The following is a 25,101-nucleotide window of genomic DNA, read 5'->3' as shown; positions in this document are numbered from 1 at the left end:
GTTGTAACAGTGCAAGCAGTGAGAGAAAGATGCTCTGCAAAGGCTGATGTTTTGTTCTGTGTGTTCTGCTATGGTGATCGCCTTTTATAGGGCCATCACAATGATCTGTTTACATGACGTATCTATGACACGGATAGGTGTAGAAGGTGCTCATCAAGATGAGGAGGAACCATCTCTCTACCACGTGGCATCTAGCATATCCTTACCTCATGAACCGTCACATATGTCACTAGAAGCACCGTGCCTAGGTACTTATCACAAAGGCTAAAAAGAGCCAAGGGGGGCTATGAAGGCTCTTGCAATCGCAACGAAAACCAACCAGTGCACTATGGGATACATATGTCCTTGCTAGAGTAAAATAGGCTGTAGGATTGATCACTGGGGCAAAGATGAACCCGCAAGTCGAGATGAATAACCATTGACTCCGCCAGGTAAGGTGATTACGCCATGAGCTTGACCCGCAAAACAACACACCGGTCTCGACGTACCTGGGTACCTGAGTGAAATTTTTCTCATTCCATCCAGCTAGGCGGTCAGATCGGAAGAATTTCCTGTTGGCGGAATTCGCTAACGGCGTGGCCTCGGACGTTTTGTTCGTCGAATGGTATAGGCAACCATAGCGAGCGAGCATCCCGCAGTTCAACAACAACAACAACAAAAATTCAGTCTTAAATACTCATCATTTTTACAAAGATTTACAAGACCTATAAGCAGATACCTAGGTAATCTAACATGACCCTAAAACCCGAGAACGGTAGAAGAAATCAATTCGTATAGTCTAGTACTATTAGACTCCGCAACTGTAAGGGTCTCACATAGGTCAGGTATTTGAAACTGTGTTGAATTACAAAGTAATTGCAGTGCAGAGCTTGTAAGAAGCTCTGCGCGGAATATATCTAAGTGGGGGTGTGCATGGGCCACCAAACAGGTGGCTCGTGCGCGAACATCAAAACAACGCTAAGGCATCTGGCAGGTGGCCTGTGCGGGGCAACGGCCCAAAACCATCACACGTCCCCCCCGAAAAGCGCTCAAAGTTCCGACTGAGGCGCAAACTTATTTGAGTACTTGCTATCTAGTAGCTGGAGCAGGGCTATAGCGAGCTGTCCGTCGTCATCGTAGTCATGAAATGTGGCGTGTGGTCCTGGTCGGCCAGGGTTGCGGCTGTGAAAGTCCTGGACTGACTCTTTACAGCTGCGCAGGTTATGGTAGGGCTGCCATGGCTCTGACTGATCGTCGCCCACCCATTCCACCTTGTATTGCAGCAATCCACGCTCACCTGTGTGAGGGTCGACGAGATTGCGTCGTATGCGAGAGTCTAGGACTTGGGAGACCACGTATTCTGTGACTCCATCGTTGCCAAGGTGGACTTCGGGGGGAGCGGCATCGCCTGGACGAGGTTGTCCGGGTAAGGCGTCGTCCTCGTACGGTTGTAGGAGCCATGGGTGGAAGGCTGGGAAGATAGCTTTAAGCTGAGGAGGGAGGTCTAGTTCGTAGGCCATGTTGTCAATGACCCGAGTGATCTGGTATGGCCCTATATTCTTGTGGTCTAGTGACTTAACTGGTCTTTCGGTTTTAATGTGGCGGGCGTTCAGCATCACCCAGTCACCCACGTCGAACCGTGGTGCTGGGTATCGGTTCGCGTCTGCGAACTCTTTCATCTTGTCTTGAGCCCATAGGATTTGTTGTCGCAGGAAGGTGCGCGTTGTGTCAATGCGCTGGGCGAGGGCATCAGCGTTCCGTTGCTGTTGGGCGATAGTAGGGTGGTTGTTAAGGGGGCGCAGAAGGTGAGCGGGCTCCAGTCCAGATCGCGGTTGGCGTCCCTTTGTGGCGAGGAACGGAGATAACCCGGTAGCTGTGCTAATGGCCGAATTGGCTTCAAATTCTGCTAAAGGCAATAGCTGGGCCCAATCCGTCTGTAGGTAGTTAACGTACGCCCTTAGGTATTGTTTGAGATCGGCGTTTGCATTCTCGGTCTGACCGTCGGTTTCTGGGTGATGGGAGGTAGAGAGTTTAGGGTGCGTTCCCACCTGGGCACACAGGCGATTCCAGAAATGTGACGTGAATTGGCGGCCCCGATCTGATACAAGAGTCCTTGGGTATCCTTCCTCTTTCCAGATGTATTCCATAAACTTGTCAACGACTGTAGGCACCTCTAGGTTTTCCATTGCAATGAACTTCTTCATTTTTGATAGACGGTCAACCACGACCATGATGTGTTGGTAAGAGTGACCACACCAGGTTGACTTAGGCAGTGGGGTGATGAAGTCGATGGATATGTCATCCCAGTACTGAGTAGGGACAGGCAGCGGGTGAAGCAAACTATGTTTGGCGGTGCGGTTAACCTTAGAGCGTTTACAGGTTAGACAGTTGTTGGTAAAGCGCGCAATTGTGTTCGTCATGCCCTGCCAGTAGTACCACTGGCTTACTTGTTGGTACGTCGTCGTGCGACCTCCGTGGCCGCCCGGTAGGCTATTGTGGATGTGTGCGATAATCCTCGTACGGAGTTTCTCACTGAAGGGGACGACAAGACGCCCGTTGCCAATAAATAGCTTGCCGTCGTTGCTGGCTTCTAGGTCGGCTAGTTCCATCCGAATGCCTTCCGCTATGAGGTAATGTGGGATACGGCGGTCATTAGAAGCGAGGGCTGTCTTTACATCGCGTAGGCGTGGGTCGCTAAGGCAGAGTTCTAAGAGGACATCGTCGAGGGGGCGATCGTCGGCTCCTTCGATGTCGTCATATGGGTCATGGGTGCCCTTTAGGGAGAAGCGGGCTAACCCTACCAACATTGTAGAGGTGGACAGTGAAGCGCCTTCGCCGCTCTCTTGCATCAGTGTAAGGACGGAGCCTAGGTCGCAAGGATTGTCGCCCAGGCATACTCCGGCGAGGCGTACAGCGGCATAGCTGCCGCCCCATCGGTTGGAACCTAGGATAGTCTGGCATTGGTGCTGGACCCGGTCGTCCGTGACTGAGTCTGGCAAGTCTCCTGTCCGGCGGGTAAGGCTGTCGGGTTTAGTACCCTGTTTACCAGGGCGGTATTGTATGCGAAAGTCGAATTCCTCTAGGAACTCAGCCCAGCGGGCTTGTCGACGATTGAGATTGCGTTTAGAGCGGAAGTATTCGAGCCCGCGATGGTCTGTTAGCACTTCTACCGCCTCAGGAACTCCTGCGAGTTCTGGCCTCCATTCCTCGAAGGCGCGGACTATAGCGAGGAGCTCCTTGTCGTATATCTCGTAATTACACTCTGTGGGCGACATCTTCTTTGAGAGATAGGCGACCGGCCGGACTGATCCGTCTGGCTGGACCTGGGAGAGCACTGCTGCGTACACATAGTCAGACGCGTCAGTTTCTACGATAGTCTTTAGGTCGGGGTCAAAGTGGGCGAGCACCACGTCGCTACAGAAGGCGACTTTCAGTGCGAGGAAGGAGCGCTCAGCTTCTTTAGTCATCTTGAATAGCTTAGGGTCGCCCTTAGTGAGATGCGTTAAAGGTTTTGCGATATCCGAGAAACCGCGTATAAATCGGCGGTAGAAGTTAGCAAAACCTAAAAAGGCTTGTACATCTTTTAGAGATTGCGGAAGCTTCCAGTCCTGAATGGCGCTGACTTTGTCTGGGTCCATTTTAATACCGTCGGCGGTGATGATAAGCCCGAGGAATTTAACCTCTGTCGTTATGAAGTCGGATTTAAGAATGTCCATAGGCAATCCGGCGTCTGCGAGCCGAGAGACTACCTGTACTAGGTGCTTCTCGTGTTGATCAAGAGTCTCACTAAAGATAATTACATCGTCTAAGTAAGCCATGCAGAACTCATCGAGATATTCGTGTAGGACGTCGTTAATGTATGCTTGGAAGGTTCCTGGGCTATTGCACATGCCGAAGGGCATAACAGTGTATTGGTACAGTCCGTAGGGCGTGATGAAGGCGGAGAGGTGTTTATGTTCTTCTTTGATGCGTATCTTATTGAATGCGGCGATCACATCTACCTTGGAGAAGTATCGCGATTTTGAGAGCTTAGCAAGCATGTCCCGGATTAGTGGTGGGGCATTTCGGTTCTTGACAGTGTGGGCGTTCAGACCGCGATAGTCGACGCATATGCGGATGCCTCCACCTGGCTTGCGCACAACAAGAAGGGGTGCGGCCCAGGCGGAACTTCTCGTAATCCTCTGGGAGCACTTTGGCTCCTGCAGCACGTAGGTGCTGAGTGTCCTCCCATTCCTTGTCGGATAGCTCGGCGATGCGGCCGATTTCATCGTAAGAGGTGATACAAATGTCCTGGTCGTGACAGACGGCTGCCGCGGCTACGCGGCTAGAGATGAAAGCTACATCAATTGGTGGGGGTGCTTTGGGGTGACGAGCAACCTTCCGGCAAGGGTCAGGGACCTGGGGGAGAGGTTGCTTGTGGTGCCGGCTGCTCTGAGTGTGACAGGGTCGGTGGTCGTGGATACAGTTAATTAGACAGTGCTCCGAGTCAAAACTTAGAGACATGTCTTTCCAGTTAACTCGGGGTTCATGGGTTTGGAACCAGGGCGTTCCTAGGATCATTTGGACACCAGAGAGTTTGGTGACATAGGCTAGGACATCTTCGGTGTGGGTGCCAAATGTGACAGTTACCCGGGCCATATGGGTAACGCCTGCCACTAGAGAGCCATCAGCGAGTTCTAGAGTAGCAGGCTGGGAGAGAGAGATAAGGTCGTATTTATGTGCGCGGGCATGAGAAGAATCAATGAAGAGAGAAGCACAACCAGTGTCACCCATGATTTCGACGTGTTGAGGAGAGGAGCGATGAGAAGAAATGATTCCTTTAAAGACTAATTGCTGGCCTACTAGAGGCTGATACTTATCACCGCGTATAGCGGCGGCAGCAATGGCCGAGACGGTGATCCGGGATCCAGTCTGGCTCTGTTGTTTTAGAGCCTTGACACGGTTCGCAATTGCCTGGAGTGTTGGATCCGGGTCGGACTCATCGTCAGAGCTGACTTCTACGGTAGGGGAAAGGGCTAGGGTCAAAGAATCGTCGACAAAGCGGTTAGGATGTAACTCCTCTTCTTCTTCGCTGTCTTCGACAGAAGGGGCAGGGGGAATTAGGGGATGTGCTGGTGGTTGTACTGGGGGTGGCTTCTCATGCCGGGGAGGTCCCTGGGGGCGACTGTCGCCAGGGACTAAGCATTTTCCGAAGGTTGGGGAGAGGTGGAGGTGACGCTAGCTGCGGCGCCCTTGACCTTAGGGCGGGCTGGCTCTCCGACGGGTACGCCATTGTTAGCAATAGCCTTCTCAAGAGCGTCCTGAACTTCGGGGTACGAGTCAAAAGAGGCGACCGGCTCCTTAGAGCAGTAACCTCCTGTAGCCTTAAAGGTGTGATTCTTCTTAAGACAGTTGAAACAACGATTTAAGTGACGGAGGACCTTGACCTGGATGTCAGAGCGGCCACGGGGGCCAGATCCCGAGCTGGATCCACCGTTCCGGGGTCCGTTAGAGGGAGTGGACTTATTGCCGCCTGCTCCGCCGCCCCGCCACCTTCTAAACTCTGATTTCCTCTACGGTTGCCAGTTGTAGTGGCTCGTTGTGGGTTGGACTGTTCGAGGAGACGAAGGGTTTGACAGAAGTCAAGGTAGGTGAGGCTAGACTCTAAGACTTTCATGGCGGTCATGTCGCGCCACCATACAGGCAGCCGGTTGCGCATGAACTGGATCTTGAGGGTGTCGGGCCAACGAAGGGCCGAGGTGCCGACGTTAAAGCGGGCGATGTACTCACCCATAGACTCTGTGGGCTTCATAGTGGAATTCAAGCTCTCATACCAGGACTGAGCTTCGATGCTAGTGTTCAGCGACTTATAGACAGAGTCAAGGATAGACCAAGCCTCGTTACTGTGCGCGAACTCAGCTCCAGGTTCGAGGTACCCATGCTGGAGGCATCCGAAAGCCTTGTCCTTGGTCTTCTGGCGGATGTAGCTAAGCTTCTTGGTTTCTGAGGCGAACTCGTAGGGATAATCAGCAAACCAATCGGTGACGTCCATCTTCCACTTAAGATAGTCGGCGGAAGTGGTGCCATTACCGGAGAATGCCTCAGGTTCAGGTTTCTTTGGGCGGGGGTGGCGACGGTGATCGTACTCTTCGTCATCGGAGTATCGATTTTTCGTAGACTGAGTGCCGCGCTGACCTTGGCGAGAGAGGGCTGGTAGAGGACTGTTGGCATCGTCGCCTTCAGAGTCCGATGAGTCTGGGGGGGAAGGGCCTGTGTGGCCGCGCCTGGCTGACCTAGAAACCTTGGCTGTAGCCTGTTTTAGCTTAGCCTGGAGTTTCTTCATATTCTCTAATGTGGCTCGGTGGGCGTCGTGCTCCTGTCGGTATTTGTCCTTGTAGGCCGATTTGCGGGCGGCGAGGTTCTCTGCCTGGTTCTGGGCCTGCTGGTAGTCTTCGTGAGCGCTTCCGCGCGCGTCGCGGAGCTCCTCGGTTAGGCGTGCAACTGTAGCGACGGAAGACTGAAGTTGGTCCTGGCAGTTCTTAAGGACAGCCTGTGTGTCAGCGACGTCGCCCTTGTAACCCTCAAGGATATCTTGGGTTTCTTGATCCTTGCTGTGGAGGTTTTCGATGACCTTGTCTCTTGCGAGAAGCTGTTCGCCTAACTGATCGCTGTGTTTGCGCTCGTTGCCGAGGTCTCTCCACATATCGCGGATTTGATCATATAGTCTGTTCAACGCCTTAGACTGGTCATTATTCGTATGTCCGATAGGCGTAGTGTGGAGAGAATCTTTGCGTTGGGGGTTGCCTTGCGCATCGTTCTCCCAGAGGTCGAAGGTGGTCACGTTATCCTCGCGAGGAATGACGTAGGACGTAGAGGGCTGTCGCTCGAATTGCGCACGCTCGTAGGCGTGTTCAACTAGGGGTTCTAAGGACGCGGCGGGTCCAGGTGAGAGCCACGCTTCAGAAAAATAATCAGTGTCGACTTCGGCCTGAGACTGGCGCGAGTAGCGGCGTTGCTCGCTCATTAATGGGTAGCGTATGCCCAATGGGCTGCTCAAGTCGGCGCGATGGTCTATGAAGGCCACGCCCTTCTTGCGCGTAGTGATTGTGGTCGGAAGCTCGTCGTCAGAGTCGTCGGAAATGTCCAGTGGCTGCTGTACACTATCGGTGTGGCCGAGGGAGGGGTAGCGTCCTGGAATGCGTACGTCCCTGTCGAAGAGGTTGTTCTTGCCGTGTGCTCGGGGGAGGCCGCTGGCGCGACGCTCTAGGGTTTCTTTGGTCTGGGAGGTGGGCGCCGTCGCACGCGAAGGCTGTTCGGGGGCTGAGTTCTCGTGGCTCTCGTCCATACGGGAGCGGTTCATGGTTGCGGCCGTCTCTCGCATGAAACGAGGGACGCCGAGGGCAGGATTTCGGTGTTCTGTAGTGCTGGGGCGAGTATCGCGCGATGTCTCCTCAGTGAGGAGTTCCACGATCTCGGGGTGAGGGGAGTCACGAGCCCCCAGAGGGTTCATGACTTGTTCGACGGGGCGCTTCTCGTGAGGCGCACCGTTGGGCCAGTGTTCGGTGACTGCAATTACGTGTAAGGGTCTCACATAGGTCAGGTATTTGAAACTGTGTTGAATTACAAAGTAATTGCAGTGCAGAGCTTGTAAGAAGCTCTGCGCGGAATATATCTAAGTGGGGGTGTGCATGGGCCACCAAACAGGTGGCTCGTGCGCGAACATCAAAACAACGCTAAGGCATCTGGCAGGTGGCCTGTGCGGGGCAACGGCCCAAAACCATCACAGCAACAATCAATTCAATCCGGTCACTCTCCTAGACCCACTTACCTATCTAGGTAGGGCTTAAACTCCTATAGGTAACTACTAGGCTTAAAGCGGTAATCAATCAATCCAATCTGAACCTTCTAGGACCCACTTAATTGATTGTTGCGGACTGTGAGTACTATCATATAGGCAGTTACTGAAGAACCAGCGATTACATGATCTTGACGAGAGCTCTGCCGAGTTTTTTCACTCTTATCCCAGATAGGCACTAATCTAGGTACCTACATCGGAACTAAAATAAGAGATCATCCCCCTAAATGGGCAACTTATCCACCTACTATCCAACCTGCAAAGCTGTAACTTCGAAAATTCATGTATACATTTTGCTGACATTCCCCCGCCAAGTTCCATACTACTTAGTCGCTACTATAAGTCGCGTACCTGCACTAGTCGTTTCATTCTTCTTCACAGCGCGTGGATTATGTCACTGCTCGACGAAATACCGCGGGTGAAATGCAATGTCACGAATGACTCAGTGGCAAGATTGGAACTTGGGAGATGTGATGATGAAGAATGTTTAAGTCCAGCTAGATAGCTGATAGAAAAGATATGAGGTAGAAGTTGGAAGTTGGAAGAAAGAACATATCCAAACTCGATCCTCCTAGAAGATGAACAAAAAAATCCGTTCCGTCCCGTCGATTCCGCACTTTTTCAAAAAACCTCCACACAAAACACTCCGTACGGCTCACAAATCCTCCGAAACCGTACTCAAAAGCACCTACTTATCTAGCTCTACCCGCGCCCCTCGCAGAGACCCTCCTCACATTCCCGTTATCCCCGTTCCCCGGCGCTCCCCCCGCACTCAACTGCCTAACTCTCCCCTCCACAACCTCATATACGCCATCGGGAAGGTATGTTTCCCTCTGACTAGGGGTTCTCGAAATAACGCTCCTGCCTCTGCCCAGTTCCTCTGTGTCCAGACGACCAGGGTATGTATCATCCGCACTATCCCTTTCGTTATTAATATCGATGAAGAAATCAACGTCAGAGCGACGGCTGTGGTGTGGGTCGTTGTACGACGATGAAGAAGGGAAATGGTGGAGAAGCTGGGGCTGGACATGCGAAGATGCTGATCTGCGATATGGTTGATCGTAGTCGTCTTCGGCGTCGGCGAGAAGATCGGGGTTGATGAAGCGGTTTAGAGCATTGTTTGAGACATTGGCGCTCCTGCTTTGTAGGGATATGCGGGAGGAGGCGCGGCGGACGTGGGGCTGGTTGATAGGATTTTCCACTATGCTGACGCTGCCGACTTGGCTGTTTGATCTACTACGAGCGTTGATCGGCACTGGTGCAAGGTTCTCTGTCCACCATTCTGGTCGGACGGAGTGGATACTGCCTTGGCTCGTGCTGCGTGTTCGGTGGTGAGATGGTGGGCGCGATCGTTGTAACGGCACTACGGGAGGAGGAGCGCTATCGTCGGTGTCAGTGTGGTATAGACCGAATACTGGGGCAGCTTCTTGATGGCCCGTGTAGCTGTGTCGACTGCTAGCGCGGGAACTGGAGTTTCGCTTTTGTAGTTTTCGTCGCTGATGCTTATCGGATGTGATGGTTGTTGTCATTGTCACGGTCGTGCTAGGGCTGAGAGGAGCGGTAGTCCCAAAGCGCGTGTCGCTAGGAGATCCTGAGCGTTTCCCTTCACCAGGAAAGCTTCTTAGTGTTGTATCTGGACTCTCGCCATTAGTCCATGGCCGCCGCTCCATAGTTCCACTGTCAGTACCGCTTCCACTTCCTTTGCTGGCCAGACTTTCTACTAGTCGTTTATGCCACGAGCTGTTCCCGTAGTTGAAGTTGAGCCGTTTTTCGGGATCTTGCTTGCCGAACCAGAGGGGTTCACTCTTGGAGATCTTGACGGCTGTAAGCCAGGGGTTTCCTGGCGCATCGTCTGCGAGTTGGAATATCACATCAACTTCTTCCAGGGATCGGAATGCAGTTTCGGGGTAGAAGAAGTAGACAAGCGGAACAATGGCAAAGTTTGTAGCGGCGAGGATGATCCATGTGCGGTATGCGATGCGCTGGAACGCAATTGGGGTGATGAAAACAACTCTGTTTGATGTTAGTCGTTGACATAATCAAAAAAAATACGAACGGAATCGTGACTGACACAAAGTTAAGCAGCCAGTTAGCACTAGTCGACAGCCCGTTCGCAGGGCCACGGATCCGAAGAGGTACGATTTCGACTTGGTATAGCCAAGCCATGCCCTGCCATCCGATGGCGAAAAATACAGAAAAGATGAAGAGAAAAACTGTACTCGCAATTCTTCCAGCCTGGCTGCCGTGCTCGGACCAGAGGTACTGCAGAACGGTGACAAGAATCATGCAAGCGCACATGCCCGTCGCACCGAACATCATCAAGGAGCGTCGACCCCAGAAGCGGTCAATACCCACTACAACGATGAAGGAAGCAAGAAAGTAGACGGTAGCTGAGCAGGATGCAAGTAGTCTAGCCAGCCATCCGTCAAACGACATGCGAGTAAGGAAGATCCAGGAAAGATACTGCAAGACCAAATTGATCCCAGTGCCCTGCTGAAAAACCTGAACGAAATATGCCAAGACAACACGATGGAAGCCTCTCCGTTCCTTGTTCGAGAACATGCTTGCGCCCGAGCCCTGTGCCATGATCAAAATCGCGTCCTTGATCTGTAGGAACTCGTCTTTCGTCTCGAAGCTATCAGGCTCGTCATCGTTGAGAGCCGCAAGTACCGTGAGTGCTTCTTGTTCGCGGCCGGTCAGAATCAGCCAACGTGGAGACTCGGGAAGCACGTTGAGCATGAAGATGGCAGGTAGCGCAAATACAATCTGCAGGGCAATGGGTATGCGCCACGATGCGGAGGAATCGCTTATGTAGGCACAGCCGAAGACGAACCAGTACGAGAGGGCGATGCCGGCGGAAACGAAGGCCCCGGCGCTGATCATAAGTATTGTTCCTTTGCGGTGCGATTTGACGCATTCTGCTTGGTAGGCTGGGGCGGTTGAGGTAGTAAAGCCGTTGCCTTGATGTATTGTCAGTGTATGCCCAAAGCTGCGGAATGGAAGACAGCCTACCAAAACCTGCGATCGCTCGACCAGCAATGAATTGCGGGAAGCTATAAGAGGAAGTTTGGATGATCTCGCCAATGACCCAGAATGTAAGGCCAATGATGAGTGTGCGTCGTCGTCCAAGCAAGTCACCAATGAAGATGGTCGCGACGGCCGACACGATACATCCCAGATGCCATGTCCCCACAGTGAGACCTACATGTGTCAGTACTTTTACTGCGTAGTAAAATCTACTCAGATTTCGATGTACCTGTGACCCACGCATGATGAAAACTCGAATCGTTGACGATGTCTACCTCTGGAAATCTATCCAAGAATCGCTGAACGGTCAACAGACCGCCCATCACACCCTGTGCATATCCAAAACATCTGTATATTGAATATTAGTCTACAATGAAGTGTACAATGGATTACTGCTTCTGGGAAAGGCAACGTACAAAAAGCAAAGGCCGCAGGTGACGCTAATGGCACTCGCTAAAGGTCGACCTCTAAGACCCAGGAATCTCGCCATTGCATTAACAAGCTGCACAGCAAACCTCACGAAGGAAAAAGGAAGCAAAACTTCATCCCACGGGAATATGTGAAATGTAAAGGAAACAACAAGCCGCGTTGACAAGGTACCTGCTGTGCTGACACATATTATCGGCGGCCTCGAGATATGAGCTTTCGCCCATGTTGTCCGCTTGTCGCAACGGCCGGCCCAGAAGGTTAACGTCATTCCCTGCAACTTATTACAAGTGTACCGTTGAAATAACAGGCCTTTTCCAAGGTTAGCTTCGTGATTTATGCTCGATAAAGGTTAGCGAGGGGTCGCAGAGGCGCTATGAGCCGCTGTAAGGCAAGGCTTCTGACGCGCAGCTTTTCGTTGACATGAGAGCCCTGTTTCTTGACGATATATTTCCGGACTAATATTTTAGTAAATAACCGTTCTCTTAACACCCATTTCAGCTGTGTTCGTGGTCAGCCAGCTGCCTTATCTTCCCTCTCATTGTCTATGATGCTTCCAACTATTTCAAGCGTACCAACTTTGGACCACACGACCCGTGATCAGACATGGCATCCAGACCGCGCAGAGATCAGCGAACGATCCTACGATGCGCTAAAACTTTCACATATCTGCAGGTACGCGACGGGAAAAGCAAGCCGAGTGGTTCCTTCAAATGCCCGAAGCCGTGCGATCTCGATGACCCACTGATGTCATCGACACATTAGCGCCGATCAAGCACACGATCGAGCCTTAAGACGGCCGTGAGCGATTCATAACCTGGGATGAACCACTGGCTGGTTGGGCACGCCGAAACCCAATGCAAGAGGGGTATAAGCAGCCGGACCCTTCGCTTGGAAGAAGTATGATGTTAGTATGATTCTACTAATTTGTATTCCTTCTCAACAAGCAAGAACCGTCTTGGCGCGTCAGGCTCTGGATGCGTCTGATTGCGCCGACGCCAGTGTCAGCTGTCAATGCCAGAACCATGGGATGCGGAGATGAGTTGAGCGGAGGGGTATCGATTTTCTACTTGGCCAAAAACTTCTGAAACGCTTCTTGTTCAATAACAACACTTCCCACAGCCCTTAGCTTCTTTCTACCCTCCTTCTGTTTCTCGAGCAGCTTGCGTCGTCTACTGAGGTCACTGGCATGCAGCTTGGCAAGGACATCCTTGCGGTACGGCTTGATGGTTGCGCGCGCCACAATTCTCCTACCTGCCGCAGCCTGTATGATGACCTCAAACATCTGACGCTCAACGTGTTCTTTGAACTTCTCAACCCATGTTCGACCCACTTTTTCGACTTGCGATGTGTGCAGAACGCGCGATACGGCATCGACTGGGGAGCCGTTGACAAGTAGGTTAAGTTTGATGATGGAAGATTTGCGAAAGCCCGCATCTTCGTAGTCGAGGGACGCATAACCTTTGGTTGAGCCTTTGAGTTTACCGAAAAAGTCATCAACCAGATGTGATAACGGTATGTCGTATTTGAGGATGACTTGTGTAGCAGTGAAGAAGGTGAGTTCTTTTTGCTCGCCTCGGTTGGCCTCGCACAGCTTGATGACCTCACCGAGGTACTCGTCGGGCAGGGTGATGGTGGCGGAGACGTAGGGCTCATGCACCTCCTGCACCTTGAAGTGTGCCTGGTCCTGATCGGGGAACTCGTTGGGGTTGGTGATGATGGACTCGGTGCCATCCCGCCATATAACCTTGAATGGTACTGATGGTGGTGTGATGATGATATTGGCACCATGTTCTTGACGTAGGCGGTCCTCGAAGACGGAGCAATGCAGTGTGCCTAGGAAGCCCAAGCGCCAGCCAGCGCCCAGTGCATCGGATGACTCCTTCTGCAAAGTGACACTGCGGTCGTTGAGGATGATCTGCTGGATGCTGTCTTCCAAATGCTCGTGGTTGTCTTGGTCGGTAGGGAAGGCAGAAACGAAGACCATGCTCTTTGGCTCTTCAAAGCCTGGATATGGCTCCACCAGCTTCTCTGACCCGATGGTCGTATATGTATCGCCAACCTTGGCCTCCTGCGAGCGCTTCATGCCGGGGTTGAAGTAGATGTAGCCCACCTGGCCAGCCTTCAGGACGGTCTGCGGCGTCTGATCGGGGTACATGATACCGACTTCGCCCACAATGTATTTGAGCTTGGTGGCAAAGGAGCGGATGGTGTCGCCCGGTCGCACCTGGCCGTCGAAGATACGCACTAGTAAAATGACGCCCTTGTATACATCGTACCACGAGTCGACCAGCAGCATGCGCAGGGGCTTCTTAAGGTCGCCGACAGGGGCAGGTATCTTCTCCACAACAGTGGGAAGGAGCGATGCAACGTTGAGGCCGGTCTTTGCGGAGACGAGGACGGCATCGGCGGGGTCCAGCTCGAATGTCTCTCTCATCTGCTCGAGCACGCGCGGAGAGTCGGCATGTGGGAGGTCGACCTTGTTCAGCACTGGCACCAGCGTCAATCCCTGGGAGAAGGCGAGGTAGAAGTTGGCGACCGTCTGCGCCTGCACGCCCTGGCTGGCATCCACCAGCAGCAGTGCGCCACCACAGCTGGCGTAACTGCGCGACACCTCGGCCCTGAAGTCGACGTGGCCGGGCGTGTCGACGAGGTGCAGCAGGTAGTCCTGGCCCTCGTGTGTGTGTATCATGGTGCATGTCTGCGCCTTGACTGTGATGCCGCGCTCGCGCTCCACGTCCAGTTTGTCAAGGAATTGTTTTTGTCCACCGGGCTGGATGGTGCCTGTAATCTCCAGTAGGCGGTCCGACAGCGTCGACTTGCCATGGTCAACGTGGGCGACGATGCAGAAGTTGCGGTACCGGTCAATGGGGATTTGGGCGATGCGCTTCTCCAGGTCCGACTGCGGGCGGAAAGCCTGGGCATAGCTTCTGGCGGCGAGGGGGGTCGTGAGGCGCTCAAGCAGGCGCGACGGGTGCCGAAAGTCTCTGGGGTGGGCTGCCCGCGTCCGCCAGCCGTGCAGGAGGCTGCTCGCAGTTCGCACGCATGATCGCATTAGTGGGCATGGAGTCGGATGAATGCGTTGCTGCCCGTCGCTCTGGTGATGGTGTTGCACTTTTTCTCGTCGTGCGTTGCTTATCTTATCGGCCACCGCCCGTTCCTGCATCTACCGTCACCCACTCAAGGCCCACCACCCGATCGTCTCGACTATACTGCCATTCGGAAAGCACACTGCTTTGGCTCTTACTTGAAATCTAAGCCCTAGTAAACGCCAACCGAACTTCTGTGAGACGTGTGTGTTGTCTCGCCACTTCCTCCTCGCCGGTCGTAGTTACCCCATCAACAAACACCGTAAACAATGCCAACACCTTCCACGTCGGAGCCGAAGACGTCGTCAAAGGCGGCGTCCAAATCGTCGTCAACCTCAAAGTCGGCAACTTCAAAGTCAGCGTCCTCAAAGTCAGCATCAACATCAAAGTCTTCCAAGTCGAAATCTTCCAAGAGCGACTCCTCCAAGGTGCACAAACTCGCGCTAAAGGGCTCATCCAAGGTCGTCAATGAGTTTGTAAGTCAACTGAGCTTAGTCTAGCATCGCGCGCTTACCCGAATTAGTTCGAATATTCAATCAACACCATCCTGTAAGCATATGTAACCGTCCAACCCGGCGTTCCAGAACTGATCATCTCTTCAAGCTTTCAACGAGGCGTGTACCCAGCCGAGGACTTTACCGCGTAAGCACTAGTCTTACAAGTTGCCACTTCATCCACTAACCAAATGCAGAGTCAAAAAGTATGGTCTGACTATGATGGGTGAGAAGTCCAACCGACCCCACTGCCATCGCACTATTAACAGCTTCAGTTACTGCGGATGATCAGGTCAAAGCCTACATCAAGAAGATTATGGGACAACTAAAAGAATGGATGTATGGTGGCAAGATTTCGAAGCTTGTTGTTGTTATCACGAGCAAAGAAACTGGAGAGCATGTTGAACGATGGCAATTTGATGTATGGAACATCACTGTGCACTGAATGTCTTCCTCTGACCTCAGACAGGTGCAAATCTTTGGCAAAACCGGCACTTCCAAATCGTCCAAGAAAACAACGGACCAAGAAAACTCGACACCAGAGTAAGTGGGCCGCGTCGCAGAGAAAACGGTAGACTGACGATACCCAGAGCGAGCGATGCCCCAGAAGAGAAGACCGAGTCTGAGATCCAAGCTGAGATTCAGTCTATTTTCAGGCAGATCACCGCATCAGTCACCTTCTTACCCATGTTAGACGGCAACTGCACTTTCAATGTACTTGTCTATGCCGACGCCGACTCAGAGGTACCTATGGAATGGGGCGACAGCGATGCGAAGGAAATTAAAAATGGTGAAAAGGTGCAACTCCGAAGCTTCAGCACCAGTAGCCATCGTGTAGATACATTGGTCAGCTACAGGTAAGTCTCACCCTCAACAGATTTCGTTTCGTACCGTACTGATCCACCAGGCTTGCCGACTGATCCATCAAACTCCGTTGGGGGTTCTCTCAACTGTTTTCGCAATGTGTCAAATTAGGTTGTCCCTGTGTCCATACATGTACAAATAAATTCGTCGACCATTTTGACACAATGGTTACTACGGCTATTGGCTTTGTGTATTTGACCAAAACGAGACATCAATTATCGATCATCATCAATACATGACCGTCCAGGGGTGACGTTTCTGTTGGATCTGGGCGTTGAAGTTACACCGTTGGCTCATAATGCCCCTGTGCACCAGAACCAGAGTTAGTGGGATACGGGCCAGGTTCTGTCGCTATCATCATGACTGCCAGGTTTCGTAAACAACCGCTTTCTTCTTACTTTCTATCTTCGCTCGTGTGGGTCCAAATTCCCCCCTTAAAGCATGAGACCCCTCTTGATAACTAACAGAGGTCGCTTTCGACCGTAAACAGTATTGAGTATCCCGATGTGCGATGCCCGATGCCGCGCATTTTCCAGCGTCCGCGTTTGCATGCGTAAATTATGTCTTTGTTGATTGTGCTGAATAGACGCAGCGCCACAAAAGTACTGCCGGTAACATGATCCATGGGCGAGCGGCGCACACGGGCGAGCGGCGCACCCCACCAACTTTTGCAACTTTAAAGCGATGCATCTCAACAACGCGATAATATTATTGCTAGATATTGATACAGTAGATTACTCTATATTAATAGTATCAGTCTTGCATGTGCGCGAGTTGTGCCCAGTCTCCTTGCACCTAGTGCAGCGCCTTTGAGCCCGCTGGCTGAGGCCTGATCGCGCTCCTCCTTGACGCTCTTCATGAGCAATCTGCTGGTCAGCCTCATTTTGAGCCAGTATATCCTCTCCAGCTCCCTTTGTGAGTACTCCATGCTTCTGTATACGCCTTTTAGAGCGCCGCCTACGCTCTGAGGCTGCGCTATTGGCCTTCTCAAGACTAGAGATCCGATCGCGCATCAGCTCAGCAGAGAGCATCATCACCTCGGCGCCCTTCTTTAGCTGGTCAATCGCCATAATAATTGAAGCTGGTGATGAGCTCTTGTGCTGGCGCACGCGCTCACGTATTAGGCTTGACTGAGCCTCAAGCTCACGCGCGTTGCTCGGCGTTTGAGCTACCCAGGGAGCCTCTGGCAGAGCTGCTGGAGGAGTAGGTGTACGCAGTTGTACATCTACCTTTGATAGAACAGCCTCTGGTTGTAGAGGAACAAGGCCTGCGCCGCGGAAGGCTGAGCAGATATTGGCTGGCGTGAACGCTTGATCAAATGCTGCCTTGAACGCTGGCAGAAACTCTAGCTTGGTGATGTGGTTGATGTGGTTGCGCATAAGGCTCTCCACCTCACGGCTGTACGCGCGCTTCAATGGCGAGAAGCAGCCAACATCAAGTGGCTGGAGTAGGTGAGATGAGTGAGGAGGTATACAGAGCGTATGGATATTGTTCTCCTTGCAGAGCTCCTGGAACTCTAGAGATTGGTGGCTCTTATGGCCATCAATAATAAGCAGGCGACGCGCGCCTACACTACGAGCCTGCGTGTGAGCGTTGAAGTGCTTTAGCCACTCAACTCCAAGCTCATTATTCGTCCAGCCATTATCGCTGACTGCGATCGCCCAGTCGCGTGGGATCTCAGCTTCCTTATACCAGGCTGATAGGTGGTACTGGCCAGCGAAGATGAGGAACGGTGGGACTGACCAGCCAGCAGCGCTGATAGCAGCGATCAGCGTTACCCACTCGCGATTGCCTGGCTGAATACTCTTCGGCCTGCCTCTCCTCTCTGCTCCTGTTATAACTAGCTGCGTTGTAATCTTGCCCATCATAAAGCCAGCTTCATCAAAGTTGTAGACGTCCTCATCGCAGATACCTAGCTCAGCCTTTGTCTCTTCTACAAGCTTAAACCACCTCTTTATTAATGTTGCATCCTCACAAAGAGCTCTCTGCCTATCGTACGCTTGGTTGAAACACGTCCGAAGACTGTCTGTACGTTTAACAAAGGTAGATGGCCAGTTGACTCCAACCTGCTCTCCACCACGCGCAGCCAGCAGCTTATCAGCCATATCACGTACAGCTGTGTAGGTAGGCGCAAATCCACGCAGATCTAGCTGAAGTATATAGCTAATAATCACCTCCTCTTCTCTCTGGGTAAGCTTCCTCGAGTTGGGCGGGCAATCGCGTCGGGCAGGTATACCAGCGCGTCGGCGGCGGAGCGTTGTTTCGGCTACGTTGTAGACTACTGCAGCAGTACGGGTACCTTGGATCTGGTGCGCATTAATAGATGAGATAGCAAGCTGAATATCTGCTTCATTTGATAGTAATTGAGTAGCGCTGCGTTGAGCCATTGTAGATTAAGATCAGTAAGGTGAGTAAAGTTGGTGGGGTGCGCCGCTCGCCCGTGTGCGCCGCTCGCCCATGGATCATGTTAGCGAATTTTAGTTTGGCCGCACTTACAATTGACTCGGCCAACCCTGTTCCCCACTCATAATGTTCAACGCTTCCATCAACATATCATCAACTCCACCACACCATCATTCATCCCAGTAATTTTTCTTATATGTGGCTACGAGCCAACCCAACCATTCTCCAGTCTCCAGAGTTGCAAGCGCCTGACGCCAAGCAAGTCTCCCATCGCCGAACATGCACACGAATAATGCAGGGTGGACCCATTGGCGATACGATAGTAATATGGTCCCTGCATATGCTCTGGCAACACATAAAGATTTACGAACAAGCCAGTAAGGCATGAGTACAATTCGCCAGTATCGATAATCAGGGTATCGCCACTGCGGGTTCAGTACCACCTCAACACAGAGAACCCACTCACACCGGTTGACCCATATATCCTATGGTTTGTTAATGAGGTATGCGCCTGTTTTTCACAATGCCTGTCGTAGATAGGCTCGTTATGCCGCTCAACAGTCTGATGGGCGTTGCGTCACTATCTACAAGATTGCTGGCCATTTACAAATCTTTTGTGGGCAACTTTCTTCGCTTTAAATACAACTTCTCCTATCACCTGGCCGTTTTCTCGGTCTTATAGATCCTTTCTTACTCTTTACAAACATACACCCCCAAAATCTCCAGTCGATTCTGCGAACAGGAAAGGCAAGGATGGGATATTGGCGTAGCAACAAGGATGGAAATGGGTCTTCTCCATTCCACCGCCACCGCGATGGTACTGCTCCTCCTCCGCTGAATCCCCTCGCCCCGCCTGGGGAGGCTTCAGCAGCCCCCGAATCTCGACCTGCGAGCTTTACACCGATGCAGCTTGGTAATAGTTCAGCCTCAGCTTCCAGAACACCCAGCTCCACTGAACCGGCCGAAGATAGCAGTGATGCTAGAGAGAACGATATCAAGGGTCTCAAAGCCCAACTTATGGCCCACTGGATCCAGGCAAAACAGGAAGAGCGCGTATGGACCACAGGAGCAGCTGGAGAGGGCGCTTTCATGAAGCAGTCGAAGGGCAAGTATGCATGTGCACCCGATAACATCCAGCATGACGGCAGCGGCCTATATCAGGCAGTCACTAAGCTCAACGTCCGGGTAAGTTGCACAAGGTCACGTTTTGTCCATGCTTTGGGGATTAACTAGCACAGTGCGCTATGACCATCAACAACAGTATCATCCAGTACATCTTAGAGCGAAATACACTGCCCTATGTCCAAATTCAGTCTGGTCTTCGCGTACAAGTACTTGCCGACTTCGAGGCACTATCAGTAGCTCAGACAGCACAGTCAGGCGCGTTCATCTCTACGCGTGGCATACTGCTAGTATGGCAAGATGATCCCAAGATGCTAGTAGAACGCGCCGAGTTCATCATCAATTCCTTGATGAGAAACTTTTGTGGAGTTGAGTACGGTTATAGTGCCCAGGAAGAACTTGAAAAGGTTCTAGGAAAAGACCCCGTTCTCGACGTCACAGACTTCGATGATGTGTTCGATAACGGCGAAGGCAGAGTTGAAGAGCCCCGATATGTCATGCTTTGGCAAGCAGTTTACACTGGCATGTCTATTTTCCTCCTAACTACGGCTCTCGGGACTGGATTCAGAGAGATCGCCATACAGCAAGCTGAAGACCCCAACTGGCTTCGACTGCTCTTCATAATCTGTATACCTGCCCAAGTCTGGCTCTCGTTGGTAGGTTTCAAAGCATCAATCTGCTACTGTCATGATACTAACCTATCAAGTTTTTCTTCCAAGCCATAGTTGGTAACATCGCTCAGATTATTGGTCCTATTGATCACATGATTGAGAACAGCAAATACTACTCTGGCAAGGCCCCGAAACGAATCCACTGCGATACCTTTGGCAAGAAACTCCCGCACGTCACGATAGAGATGCCAGTCTTCAAAGAAGGTCTTAGAGCCGTTATTGAGCCAACTATCCGCTCGGTCAAGGACGCTATATCTACGTACGAGCTACAAGGAGGAAGCGCAAACATATTCATCAACGACGACGGATGTGAGTTCAACCATTGGGATACAATGCAACTGAATGCTAAACTATTGCAGTGCAACTTCTCACAGCCGAGGAATCGACCGAGCGTCAAGAATTTTATGACGAACACAAGATTGGCTGGGTAGCGCGACCTAGACACGACCCGAAAGGAGAGCATGGGCCGAAGCCATTCATTCGCCCTGGTAAATTCAAGAAGGCATCCAATATGAATTATGGACTCAAGATTAGCTGCAGGATAGAGGAACTTATGGACCTCACCACCCGCGGTGATGATTGGACCTGTCAACAAGAAAGTGCGCTCTACGCGGAAGCGATGGAGACTGCCCTATCTGAGCGTGCGGGCGAAGCTTGGGCTGATGGCGACATCCGCATGGGCGATTACATTCTACTTATCGACTCAGACACTCGGGTTCCCAAGGACTGTCTTCTCGAGGCTGTCAGCGAGATGGAGCAATGCCCAGACGTTGGTATCTTGCAGTTCTCTTCTGGAGTCATGAACGTTACGCAGAACTTCTTCGAGAACGGCATCACCTTCTTCACCAACATGATCTATACCCAGATTCGCTTCGCCGTCGCTGGTGGTGATGTTGCCCCGTTCGTCGGGCACAACGCCTTTCTCAGGTGGTCTGCGATGCAGAAAGTTGCCTATCCATCCAGCGAAGAACAGGGTGCCAAGTTGGACATGTTTTGGTCAGAGGAAACCGTTTCTGAAGACTTTGACATGAGTCTGCGACTCCAAAGTGCTGGATTCATCGTTCGACTAGCTGCATACCAGGGCGATGGCTTCAAGGAGGGTGTCTCGCTCACTGTCTACGACGAGCTTGCCCGCTGGGAGAAGTATGCCTAATCCACATTTTCTAACCTTTTTCTAGAACCCTTACTGATATTGAACGCAGGTACGCATATGGCTGTAACGAGCTAATCTTCAATCCCATTGTCAAGTGGCCCAAGAAAGGTCCATTTAACCGCCTCTTCATCATGTTCATGCGGTAAGGACCCAAAGAATCCTTTGGGGTGTTATCTTGTCCTTTGCCACACATTGCTGACTCTCTAAACTAGTTCCCGCATGCCACTCGCTTCCAAGGTTACCATCATGGCTTACATCGGAACATACTACGCTCTGGCCTGTTCCTGGATGCTAACTATGCTCAATTACTTCCTCATCGGTTTCCTCAATGGATGGTTGGACCATTATTATATTCACTCATTCAAAGGTATGTGCCTTGTATCAAGCATCTGCACACCAATATGCTACAAATCTTTTCCATTTTCATCCAATCCACTAACATCTCATAACAGTCTACTTCGGCATCATCATGATCTTCACCGTTCTTGGAAATGTCTCTCTCGCCGTCCTACGCTACCGCATCAATGAAGGCAACCTCTTCTATGGTTACCTTGGAAATCTCAAATGGATCCCCCTTCTCACCGTTTTCCTCGGCGGTATCTCCCTCCATATCTCGCAAGCCATTCTCTGCCACTTTCTCTCTATCCCGCTTGAATGGGGTACCACGTCAAAGGAAAGCGAGCAGATTGGATTCTTCCAGGCCATGACCCGTGTGCTAAAGCGCTTCAAGTGGAGCTTTTTGATATGCTTGGCCATGACGGCGGTCATGCTTGGGTTGGCGTTTGGACTGGATGAGGAATACAGAATCACGACGCTCATTGCTGTCTGGCCCATGGGCACGGTGGTTGTTAATCACTTTTTGCTGCCGATTGTGCTGAACCCGCAATTGATGACTTTTACTTGGTAATCTGGTTGAAGGGAATGGCGAAGAAATGCGTGGTCGATATGTCGGAGTACGTGCCAATGGTCAACACTAATGTTTGGAGGATATGTACTCTACTCGTCCTATGTAGACCTAGTGGTACATGTATCTTCCGATTAATACATCTCATGGGATTTTGATCTCTTCTTCGCCTTCCATGAAAGTTATGCATTTGAATGGTGGTCATACGGGGTTAATGTCTTATCTCCGAGATCAACTGTATCGTCCCCATCATCGCATTTTCTCCATAACATTCAGTTACGACCTTTATTTGCTAAACAAGTAGGGAGGACATGATTCTTATCTTCCGGTAGTAGTTTCTATGTTGTGTTCCCCACAAATTGAGTTTACCGCCGGCACTGCATGCAACATCTGCCGAAGTATGATCGGCATCAATGTTCCGCATGACGCCACGGCTGCGGAGTACTGTCCCATCTCAATCTATACACTCTAATGTACAAAGTAACTGACATCTTTATGAGATACGAGCCAAAGATAGTATATCAGGTGAAAGGAGTAAACAGAAACGCGTCATGTCGTCCACAGCTGATTCAACGGTCCCTCTGTGGATCGATAACCACGCTGTGTCTACATCATCCACAATTCCAGTAAATCAGGCCTCGTCGGACAACATCTTCCACAATGCTTCCTCAGCCTCCATCACAGACGCCATACAGGCCGTGGAATCATCTTGGACGGCTTTCAAGTCCTGGCGCCAAACGACTCATGTCACCCGCCGCGACCTCATTTTGCGTGTAGCTGCATACTATGAATCGCACATCGACGAGTTTGTGGCTCGACAGATCGAAGAAACGTCATGCACAGAGGCATGGGCAAAGCAAAATGTCAGTTCGTCCCTTTCTCTGTGTCCATCATTAACACCCCATGTCGACTGACAGTATCCGTGGTCGCAATAGACCACACTCTCAGTATCGTATCTCAAAGAGATTGCCGCACAAATCAGCAGTGTTACTGGCGTCATCCCACCTACGGAGAAACCAAACACACTGGGCTTCGTATTCAAAGAGCCCATCGGACCCATCCTATGTATTGCGCCCTGGAATGCTGCCCTCATCCTCGCCACGCGCGGCATCGCAAGCGCTGTAGCAGTCGGCTGCACCGTGGTCTTCAAAGCCTCCGAACTATGTCTCAAAACACATTTCGCCATCACACAAGCTTTCGTCGCCGCAGGCATACCACCTGGTGTCCTAAACCAAATCCAATGCAGCCGCGACTCCGCACCACAAGTCACTGAATCACTAATAGCACATGATTCAATCCGCAAAGTCGAATTCATCGGCTCAGCAGCAGTAGGACGCCAGATCATGAAAACAGCAGCACAGTATCTCAAACCAGTGCTACTTGAGCTGGGAGGCAAATGTCCCGCACTCGTGCTCGAAGACGCCAATCTAGAAGAAGCAGCAAAACAATGCGCACTAGGCGCCGTCCTACACCACGGACAGATCTGCTTTAGCACCGAGCGCATCATCGTCCTCGAAGGCGCAGCAGAAAAGTTCCAGGAGCTCCTCGTGCAGGCAATGAAGGGCATGCAAGGACCAGCTGGCTCAGCAGTATCCTCTTCCATCGCCGCACACGCCGAAGACGTGATACGAGATGCACAAGAAAAAGGGGAGAAAATACTAGTTGGTGGTGTATCTGCTACATCGTCGTCCAACCTCTCCCTCCAACCAACCATCATACTCAACCCAAAGGACTCGCGCATCGTTGACGAGGAAACTTTTGGCCCCTCGGCTTCGCTGTATGTAGTCAAGAATGATGAAGATGCTGTTGCGCTGGCGAACCGCTCGGCTTACGGTCTCAATGCTACCGTTTGGACGAGGGATATGTCGCGTTTCATGAAGTTAGTACGGCAGCTTGAGTATGGACAGGTGCATGCGAATAGTATCTCTGTGTATACCTCGCCGACGGGGAGTCAGGGCGGTGTTAAGAACAGTGGGTTTGGGAGACAGAATGGCAAGTGGGGGCTTGAGGAATTCGTTGTGGAGAAGTTTGTTAGTTGGTGTGAGTGATTTGTGTGGCAAATAGAAATGCCGGTTTGAACGTTGAGAGTAGCTTTTGCTTTTGGAGGCGTGCTGTATGTATGATTTAGAGTTACATATTGTGGCTGGCCATGGTGTACCGTATAGCGGTTGAGGCAAATCTTCGGGTAGTTGTTGCCGTACATTTTCCGATATCGGCCCGTAAGGTACTCCTGAATTTTGAAGGTAGATATGGGCACTTCAGTTTCATTACAAATTTGACCCCGTTTTCAAGTAAACGGGGTCAAGTTTGTAATGAAACCAGGGTACGAGTTCTTGGTTTCACTTCGCCTTTGTGGCTTGAATATCAAACCTCTATTTTAGTAGAGCAAAGTAGGCGGGCGCACTTCGGTCTACGGGGTAGTTTTCTCCCCGATGGGCGGCTTGCTTCCGCACATGGCGCACGGCGCTTAGACATCATACGTCTATCTCGACTACTTTGCTCTTAATCCAACCTCGACTCCAATCACGCCTACTGCATCTGAACAAATGCGCCCAATAACACCTGCACATGAATAGCTATATCCATGAATTCAACACTCGCCGAGTCATGACCCGAGGATCACACCCCTCCTCTCCCTAGTCCGACGACGCCAATGCCGCGGTGGCGAACAAGCGACCCGCACTTAGCACCCGCAAACGGCCTGTCTGGATCGCGTGCCCCCCTCGGTTACCATTATGGAGTTATCACCGCTATTCCCGCTAACTTAGCTACCGCTCATGATGAAGGAGGTAAGGCCGCTGCGCAAAAGGGCGCTCGCTAGTAGCCCGTCTCGACTCCTATGGCGCGACGACAGGGTCTGAGGCGTCTGTCTGTTTCCTCATTTCTGCTTTTCTCTTCAGTGTGCTGTTCTTTCTATTTGTCGATTTCCACAGGCGCGGATAGCTTGCTGCTACTACTACATAGCTCAATTGCGGAGGGGGTCAGGAGACCAGCAGGCCAGTAGTACTCGTATCTCACAATCAACACCGTCTGGTTGCGAACCTCTCGGTACCAAGTTCCAGCAAAGATTGCATAATCACATCACAATACAAATAACTCTCAAAGTCAAGTGCGCAAAATCTCTTCTCGAGCTAT

At 51.6% G+C, this 25,101-nt stretch overlaps 7 protein-coding genes across 7 annotated transcripts; 3 read left to right on the top strand and 4 right to left on the bottom strand.

Moving 5' to 3' along the window:
• Positions 1–1,028: 1,028 nt before the first annotated feature.
• PtrM4_061610 (Myosin-tail-1 domain containing protein) lies at positions 1,029–7,468 on the bottom strand (the record flags this gene model as incomplete). The annotated part of the gene is made up of 4 exons (XM_066105553.1): positions 1,029–4,109; positions 4,171–5,133; positions 5,196–5,405; positions 5,453–7,468. The coding sequence occupies 4 exons, from the start codon at positions 7,466–7,468 to the stop codon at positions 1,029–1,031; spliced, it is 6,270 nt and encodes a 2,089-aa protein (XP_065964180.1).
• A 1,037-nt stretch (positions 7,469–8,505) lies between these two features.
• PtrM4_061600 (uncharacterized protein) lies at positions 8,506–11,330 on the bottom strand (the record flags this gene model as incomplete). Its single annotated transcript, XM_066105552.1, has 5 exons — positions 8,506–9,826; positions 9,885–10,773; positions 10,826–11,014; positions 11,070–11,188; positions 11,257–11,330. 5 exons carry the CDS (start codon positions 11,328–11,330, stop codon positions 8,506–8,508), a joined length of 2,592 nt encoding a protein of 863 aa, XP_065964179.1.
• A 1,002-nt stretch (positions 11,331–12,332) lies between these two features.
• PtrM4_061590 (GTP-binding protein GUF1) lies at positions 12,333–14,321 on the bottom strand (the record flags this gene model as incomplete). The annotated part of the gene is made up of 1 exon (XM_066105551.1): positions 12,333–14,321. The coding sequence occupies one exon, from the start codon at positions 14,319–14,321 to the stop codon at positions 12,333–12,335; it is 1,989 nt and encodes a 662-aa protein (XP_065964178.1).
• A 502-nt stretch (positions 14,322–14,823) lies between these two features.
• PtrM4_061580 (HORMA domain containing protein) lies at positions 14,824–15,769 on the top strand (the record flags this gene model as incomplete). The annotated part of the gene is made up of 7 exons (XM_066105550.1): positions 14,824–14,831; positions 14,959–14,997; positions 15,047–15,075; positions 15,125–15,270; positions 15,319–15,392; positions 15,440–15,706; positions 15,757–15,769. 7 exons carry the CDS (start codon positions 14,824–14,826, stop codon positions 15,767–15,769), a joined length of 576 nt encoding a protein of 191 aa, XP_065964177.1.
• Positions 15,770–16,447: 678 nt separating this feature from the next.
• Positions 16,448–18,100, bottom strand: PtrM4_061570 (uncharacterized protein; the record flags this gene model as incomplete). Its single annotated transcript, XM_066105549.1, has 1 exon — positions 16,448–18,100. One exon carries the CDS (start codon positions 18,098–18,100, stop codon positions 16,448–16,450), a length of 1,653 nt encoding a protein of 550 aa, XP_065964176.1.
• A 769-nt stretch (positions 18,101–18,869) lies between these two features.
• PtrM4_061560 (putative glycosyl transferase family 2 protein) lies at positions 18,870–21,969 on the top strand (the record flags this gene model as incomplete). The annotated part of the gene is made up of 7 exons (XM_001932901.1): positions 18,870–19,301; positions 19,355–19,894; positions 19,945–20,218; positions 20,269–21,052; positions 21,112–21,204; positions 21,275–21,429; positions 21,515–21,969. 7 exons carry the CDS (start codon positions 18,870–18,872, stop codon positions 21,967–21,969), a joined length of 2,733 nt encoding a protein of 910 aa, XP_001932936.1.
• A 548-nt stretch (positions 21,970–22,517) lies between these two features.
• On the top strand, positions 22,518–24,014 carry PtrM4_061550 (PutA, NAD-dependent aldehyde dehydrogenase; the record flags this gene model as incomplete). The annotated part of the gene is made up of 2 exons (XM_066105548.1): positions 22,518–22,829; positions 22,902–24,014. 2 exons carry the CDS (start codon positions 22,518–22,520, stop codon positions 24,012–24,014), a joined length of 1,425 nt encoding a protein of 474 aa, XP_065964175.1.
• Positions 24,015–25,101: the final 1,087 nt, after the last annotated feature.

Source organism: Pyrenophora tritici-repentis, chromosome 2 (genome assembly GCF_003171515.1).
Source record: "Pyrenophora tritici-repentis strain M4 chromosome 2, whole genome shotgun sequence".
NCBI lineage: Eukaryota > Fungi > Ascomycota > Dothideomycetes > Pleosporales > Pleosporaceae > Pyrenophora > Pyrenophora tritici-repentis.
This window is presented reverse-complemented; position numbering and strand designations above follow the sequence as displayed.